Source organism: Bactrocera dorsalis, chromosome 1, assembly GCF_023373825.1.
Source record: "Bactrocera dorsalis isolate Fly_Bdor chromosome 1, ASM2337382v1, whole genome shotgun sequence".
In the NCBI taxonomy this organism is placed as follows: domain Eukaryota; kingdom Metazoa; phylum Arthropoda; class Insecta; order Diptera; family Tephritidae; genus Bactrocera; species Bactrocera dorsalis.
In genome coordinates this window covers 76,065,662-76,073,687 of record NC_064303.1, presented here as the reverse complement: position 1 = coordinate 76,073,687, position 8,026 = coordinate 76,065,662, and the positions used below count along the sequence as shown (strand labels likewise).

Sequence of the window (8,026 nt, the reverse complement as noted above, 5' to 3'; positions counted from 1 at the left end):
GCCGTTTTTTGGCAAAGATCAAAATTTTGTAAAAATAGTAGAAATCAAAATTTTTTAATAATCCTAGTTCCAACCATAGAGAGATATATAAAGAAGGTCCACACCAAATTTCAAGTTAATCGGTTCATTAGAACTTGAGAAATCATGTCAGAAGTGTTGAAAATAGTAGTTTCGAGAAAAACGCGATTAAAGCTTTACGTTATACGATATTCGCTCAACCTTTGTACGATATTCGCTCACTAAAATGGCTATAACTTTGAAAATAATTTGAGTTTTGAAAAATCCTTTTAGGGAGATATTTTTGAATATTAAAACTATCGAAATATAAAAAAAAAATTTCGATTTTTTCAAATTTCTAGACTAGAATACCCCCTTAAATATGGTTTATTTCTTTTACTTGTGTGCGTATAGCCACGAAAATTTATCTGTGATGTCGTCGCGATTACGTACTTCCACCACAGCATCGTGAGCTAGACCTTTTATGAATTATTTCGATCATCTTCTTAGTCAGAGGCACGAAAAAATGAGAATTTTCAGTACTTTTTTTTTGCTATTAAATCATGTTGTTGAGCTACCAAGCTTTTTTGATAGCTTCGAATCGCGATATAAAACAACGACGATATATATTTACAAAATATTTATTAATCTTAATATATAAAAATCACGTGTCACGTTGTTTGTTTGCGATGGACTCCTAAACTACTGAACCGATTTTAGTGAAATTTTTAACACTGTGTGCAGTTTGGTCCAACTTGAAAGATAGGATAGTTTATAAATCTCCTTATAGTCGCATTATTTATTTATTGCAAATTATTTGTTTATTATTAGCAAATAGCTATCCACCAGTTGGTGGCGCTAACAGCGGTATTGAGTGCGGTATGTTACAGTAGATGGCGCTACAAACATTAAAAACATTAAATGAAATTGCGTTGTTGAGGTTTATATTATTTGTGGTAAAGTTATACGAGTCTATGACTTCCAAAAAAAAAATAAAAATTGGGCGGGGCGAAGTTCGCCGGGTCAGCTAGTATTTAATATATATTTTAGAATATTCTGATATTCATGTATGCATGTACAAAGATGCTTAAATTACAATATGCAAATATTCCGTAATAAATAAGGCTGTAAATTATACTATAACTTAACCCTCTATCACTCAAAACTCTCAGCGTGGAAGAAGGCGAGTGGGAATTTTGTTATAGAATAATTAGAGTGTAAAGTAATTCAAAAAAAAAAAAACCATCCCCAAGTGATTTGCGTGTTTTTTTGAATGACAGGTTCACTCATGACAGTTTATGCCAAATATATGATGTGGTATACACGAGTAGTAGATTGGAAAAGAAAGATAAAGCAAAGATGAAAGATAAGCAAACACGAAATATAATCAAAAAAATTAATTTTTAATAATAAAAACAGTTTTTTGCGTTGGTGCAGCACAAATGAAGATTGCATTTGAAGCAAACAGACTGTGTTTGCGACTTCTTACAGAGTTTACACCATTTTTTTCCGCCTTCTTTGCCAAGCCAAATTGAAAAATGGTCTTGACCATCGTAGCGCACTTCATGTACAGGATGTTTTGACTTTTGGCCAACGCCCGAATTGCTTAGCTCTATATTTCCTACCGTTGACGTTGCTGTTTTTTGACGACCAAGATCTCGTCTTTCTTGATATGTTATCAGTGAAGTAGCTACAGCTTCACGAAATCGCGGTAACTGCAAAACCCGTTCATGTTCGGCTGATTCATGACTTGAGTCAGTTACCTTTTCTGCATAAATCCGTTTATGTAGTAAATATGCATTCGTGATCGCCATGTCAATGAAATGGTAAAACAATCGTTTGACTTCGCTCGTATGTGGTACCGGCCCATTAGAGCGTCCAACAAGTCAACACCGCCCATGTGATTATTGTACTCTTTGATTATTTGAGGACAATCAATTTCCAAATATTTCTTCGCCTTTCTGTCGTAGCGAGCTGCTTTCGATGGCTGTTTGTTTGCATCTGTATTGGATCTTTGAAATTAGTAACGTATGCCACTACTAGTATACTTACTTGGTATATAAATATATTTAGTATACTTATGAGCTGGATAATAAATAAAATGCACTGATTTTTAATTTTCACACTCGTTAAATTTATCGTTGTATTTATTCAGTTTATCCTATATGGATCGGTACACTTTTTATTAGTTGTTTAGTCTTTTGTATATGAAACCCACTGCTGCACACTGTTGGCGAAAGGCGAACTCGTTGGGTGCGTCACTCCCGTCACTTGGCGGTTTGTTGGAGGAAAAATTAAATTGCGGTTTGTTGCGGTGCGAATTAAAAAAAGAATATCGCGAACGACTGCCTTGTTTCACGGATGAAAACGGTAAGAAACTAATGCCGGTCGAATCAATCCCTTTTGATGGTTTGGGTGGTGAATATTAAATTAATCCGAGTCGTCTCGCTAATGATCGTGTGGTTGTTGTGTTGTAATAGTGAGCGGTGTCAGGTACTGTGTTTGATGCGTGTGTGTGTAGTGGTGTGTGCTGAACTGTTGTGTGATGAGGTGGTGTGACGTGACGTGATGTGATGTGATGTGTGGTGATGCGATGTGAGATGTTGCAGTTCATAACTCATGTGAACATCCCGGCCCCCCTAGGCGAGTTAATCGGCTAGGAGCCTCTGCAGCTGTTGCAATGTGTTTAGTACAGCGCTCAACCCTGTTGAGCGTTGTTGTTGCTGACGATGAGTGTGGCGTGGCGGAGATGGCCGTCTACGTGTTGTGGCTGATTGGCTGCTTCGTCGACGCCGGATAGCATCACTGCGTGGTCTGGTACGTGTGTTGGTGCTACTTTCCGACGGATTGGCTCGGCGCGGAAAACGATGGAATAGAGTGTGATGGGGCCTCTGGCAATATTGGCAGGCGCCGTCGGCCCAGCACTCTATGGTGGCGTGGTCATCTGCCAGGCAGGTCATGCAATGCCCATGGGCTCTTGCAACCTGTTTTCTTTGAGCGGGCTTCATGCTCTTAAAAATGGAGCATCGTTTCAGGGCGTGTGGGCGATGGCACAGGCTGCAACATGGATGCCCCTGTGGCTCCAATAGCTGCTCTTCTCTCATCTCCCTGACTGCTTCGGCGGATGGCGGTGGTCGCATAACCCTGGTCCTTGGAGCGGCAACGGGTGCAGCCGACGCTTTGGGTATAGCGATTTCGGACCTTACGGTGTTGGAGGCGGTTTGGGTCTCCTCTACGTCCATTTCTATGGGAATATAAAATTGTAATTAAATTGATTTTGTTTATAATATTAGAATGTAGTTGTTGTAGCTACATATCTATACATATGTATATGTGTAATAAGTTGGTCTTCAACGCGCTTGTTTGAATCTATTTTTTGTTTGTGTACGGATTATAACGCGTGTTAATTTCGAATTAGCGGAATTGATTTATTATTTTTCGATTAATTTTGCGAGTTATTTTGCGGTTTAGTTTGAAGGTGTTCTTCGCTGTTTGGAAGAAAACACAGTTTGGTGACTGGTCGAGTTAATATGCCGGTTTGTGTTCGCACATCGACTACTCTTATGTGACCATCTGATCCTCGATGAACCTTTTCAATGCGGCCTAGTCGCCATTCTGTTGGAGGAAGGCATTCGTCCTGTATGATTACGCATTCTCCTTCCTTGGCTTCCTTCTGGGCCGTTTTCCAGCGATATCTCTTATGGAGATCTTTGAGATAGTCTTCCTTCCATCTGTGGCTGAATTCGTGATGGAGAATCTTGATTCTTTCCCATCGATTGATTAAAGTGAGTGAGTCTCCGTCTGTCTCAGGTATGGCGAGAAGAGGAGCTCCTCTGAGGAAATGACCTGGTGTAAGAGCTGTGAAATCGGAGGGATCTTGCGAGAGGGGTGATATGGGTCTTGAATTTAATACGGCTTCAATACGAGTGAGTAGTGTAGTAAACTCCTCATAATTGAATTTATGATTACCAGCCGTTTTCTTTAAATGGGACTTAAAGCTTTTTACTGCTGATTCCCAAAGTCCGCCCATGTGTGGAGAACATGGAGGTATAAATTGCCAATCGATCCCTTGGGGTGCATATTTATTAACTATTTCAGGGGAGACTTCTTTCATGAAGTTTATAAACTCCTTCTCGGTTGCTCTTTGGGCTCCGACAAAGTTTTTCCCATTATCGCTCATTATTTTTGAAGGAAATCCGCGTCGTCCGACAAAGCGTGCAAATGCTGCAAGAAAAGCCGCAGTGGTCAGATCCGAACAAAGCTCGAGGTGTACTGCCTTTGTCGTAAAACATACAAAGACAGCCACATACCCTTTTCTAAATGAAGAAGACCTTAACATGGAGGCCTTTATCTGGAAAGGTCCAGCAAAATCAACCCCAGTGATGGTAAAGGGTAGAGCATAGTTGCAGCGCTCAGGTGGTAAAGCTGCCATGATCTGCGTACGCATTTTGTGTTTGTACATGGTACATGGTTTACACATGAAAATCGTCCTTTTTATTTGTGGCTTTAGTCGCGGTATATAAAATTCTTGACGGACCATTTGTTGCATTAATCGATGCTCACCATGCAGTGTAAGATGGTGCAGATATGCTAGAAATAGGTAAGTAAAACGGGATTTCTCTGGAATAATGATGGGATGTCGTTCGTTATAACTAAGGCTGGAGTTCGCCAATCTTCCATTTGCCCTTATTAATCCCTTAGAATCTAAGAATGGATTTAAGACGAGAAGTGAGCTTCCCTTTTCGAGAGGTCGCTTTTCGAGCAACTTTGCTTTCTCTCGACTGAAATAGAAAGTTTGGGTATATAATATTAGACTGACCTTGGCATGTTGCAAGTCGGAATGCGTTAGCTGCACGCAAGGATCGTTTGGTGCTCCTTTCATTTTTAGTTTAAGTCTTTGAATGAATTTGTGCAGGTAAGCGACTACTCTTAGTGCTCTAGCAAATGACGAAAATCGGTGGAGAATATCATCCTCTTCTGGAGTGATATGAAAATTTTCAATTTTGCGACTTTCCGGCGGTATAATATTACGAGCAGGAGACTTTGGCCAGAATTCTTGTGATTCTGTTAGCCATGTTGGACCATTCCACCAGAGTGTAGTGCTGGTGAGGTGCAACCTCTTGTCCCAAGATCCGCTGGATTATCTGCACTTGCAACATGTTGCCATTTTGCTGGGCCAACTAAGTCTAGAATTTGGGATATTCGGTTAGATACATAGGTCTTCCAGCAATAGGGTGGTTTTTCTAACCATGCTAAAACTATCTCTGAATCTGACCAAAGATACATTTTATGATCGTTTAATTTGAGATGGGTTTGGACTATGGAAATTAATTTTGCTAACAGAAGAGCACCATTCAGTTCAAGCCGTGGCAGACTGAGTGTCTTCAAAGGTGCAACTTTGGCTTTGGCTACCAAGAGGTGTGAAGATATTTTGTTATCGTACTGAGTGCGTACGTACACTGTTGCGCAATACGCCTTTTCAGAGGCATCACAGAAACCGTGTAATTCTGTGTTAATGTGAGGAGTGAAATTTACCCATCGAGGGATTCGAATTTCTGCTATAGTATGCAAATTGTTAGCAAATTGTACCCATTTTGTTAAACGTAAAGGTTTTACCTGTTCATCCCATTCCGTGCCATCTTGCCACAATTCTAATGGTTTCAGGGAACGTTGGTTTGAAAGGTAATCGCACAACATAACGACCATGTTCGTTTCTTGTTGTTGTGGATTTGTAATAGGCTTCGCATGCCTGGTCTTCTTCTGAAAGCTGGGTGATTTGGGGTAATTCTTCTATTTCCCAAAATTTTTTAAGTTGATTATTTAAAAATTCGTTTGAAATGTTTTCCACTTGTGTGGTGAAAGAATTGATTTTTTCGGGGACTTGGCCACTTATAATCCACCCAAAGATTGTATTTTGGGCTAACAATTTATTGGAAATTTTCTCAATACCTTCAAGAATTATTTGAGGTATTAAGTCACTGCCTAATAATATGTCGATTTGTGATGGGGTATGACAATTGGGATCTGCTAATTTAAGATGTGAGCATTTTTCCCAGTGTATTTTATTTACTTCATAGCTTGGAAGCAAATTGGTAAGTTGCGGTAGAACGATGGCTTGCGCATCTATTCTAATATCCGCATTTGGAGATACTATCGTAATTGGGCATATTTTGTTCGAATTTTGGATAATTCTTCCGCCCATTCCCGAGATTTGGAAATTTGAATGTTTTATTGGCAATTTGAGCCGATTTTGAGCTTTTGATGATATAAAGGATCTTTGAGATCCTTGATCTATTAGTGCTCTTAGTTTGAATAATTCTCCTCTATGTTCAATAGCGATGACCGCAGTGGGTAAAAGAATTTTGCTTTCATTCTCTGAATGAAGAGCTTGAATTTTTGCTGCTTTAGAGCAACATGGTAGTTCTTCCCTTTTTTCGGGATTTGAGATTTCGGGATTATCACTTTTGGTTGTAGTGACTAACCCGGTGGTTTTATGAAATTGATTTTGCTTCATATTTTGAAAGTTCGTAATATGAAGCAGTGAGTGATGTCTTCGTTGACAGTACACACAATTAAATTTGCTTTCACAGTCTTTTGTCGTATGAGCATTCGACAGACAGTTAATGCAAAGTTTATGTTGTCTGACAAGATTGTTTCTGTCAGATACGGATAATTTTTTAAATCTCTCGCAAGATCTTATGTTATGACCTCCTTTACAAATTTCACATACTGGTTGCCATTTATTAGTTTGGTTTGACACGAAAGTGTTACTTTTATTAACGTGTCTATTGTATTGCATATTATTGCTGGCTTGAGGTTTAAACAAGTTTTTACTTGAGTCATTTTGATGACTTTTTAGATTTATATTTTTGTTGTCAATTCGCTCAGCTATCTCGTATTGAGCAGTGAGGAATGCTTTCATTTGCTCCCATGTGGGCATTTTTTTTCTTTCCACAAGTGATTGTTCCCATCGTAGTAACGCAGCGTCAGGGAGTGTTTCTGCACAAATAGTTACTATGATGGGGTCCCACGATTCTGTGGAGATATTTTGTGTTTTTAACACTGATATGCAATTAGTCACTGTCGAGTATAAATTTTGAAATTCCTGGCTGGTTTCTTTTTGAATTTTTGGTAGATGTAATAATGTTTTTATTGGGTTTTCTATCATAACCCTTCCATTTTCGTATCTTTCGACTAGTGCTTCCCAAGCCAGCTTAAAATTTTCGTCATTTAAAGCGAATCGCTTGACGATACTGCCTGCTTCCCCTTTTGTTTTGTACCTTAGATGGTATAACTTTTGTGCTTGTGAAAGTTTAGGATGGTTTATATAAACGGCAGTGAACATGTCCCGAAAGGACGGCCACTGGTCATAACATCCATTGAAAACTTCAGTATCACAAGCTGGTACCTTTAGATACATGCCTTTATCTAGGTCATCTTTTGGTGTTGTAACTACTCTGGGAGGGGGAGTAGTGGCTCTACTTGGCCTTACTAAACTTATTTGTTCATTTATCATTCCCTTTGTTAACTCATACTGATCGCGGCAGTTATCACATTTGGCTGTCGCCGAAGCTTTTGCGTTTTCTGGGAGTTCTGCGTCGTCAGTGTCTAGTACTGTATCGTACGCTGCCAGAAGGCGAGACCAGAGATTGTTCACACTTTCTAGTTTTATATTTAAAACTGATTCTGTGATGTCAGTAATAGGGGAAGCTTGGAATCGGGTACAATATCTTATAAAACTGTCACTTTCAGTGATGAATCTAGATATTGTCTGATCTTTTGATCTTTTTTGTTTTATACTCTGCTTCGAGCGTGTAGCTTCTGCAGGCATGCTTTGTGATTTATCATCATCAGCCATTTTTGGAATTTCCAATAATTGAGGAGTTCTTGGTTTAACCTCTTTAGATTTATCAGATTGCATTTATTAAATTAAATTCGAAGCTTTGAGCTCAAAAATGTTTCGTTTGAAATACTACAATTGTAAAATTGGTAGTATTATAATAAAATATATAAACAATTCTTTGTAAAT

The 8,026-nt window shown here is 38.9% G+C and overlaps 1 protein-coding gene across 1 annotated transcript; it reads right to left on the bottom strand.

Moving 5' to 3' along the window:
- Positions 1-602: 602 nt before the first annotated feature.
- LOC125777020 (uncharacterized) lies at positions 603-3,878 on the bottom strand. Its single transcript, XM_049450822.1, has one exon. It carries the CDS (start codon positions 3,237-3,239, stop codon positions 2,646-2,648), a length of 594 nt encoding a protein of 197 aa, XP_049306779.1. The 5' UTR covers positions 3,240-3,878; the 3' UTR covers positions 603-2,645.
- Between the last annotated feature and the right edge of the window lie 4,148 nt (positions 3,879-8,026).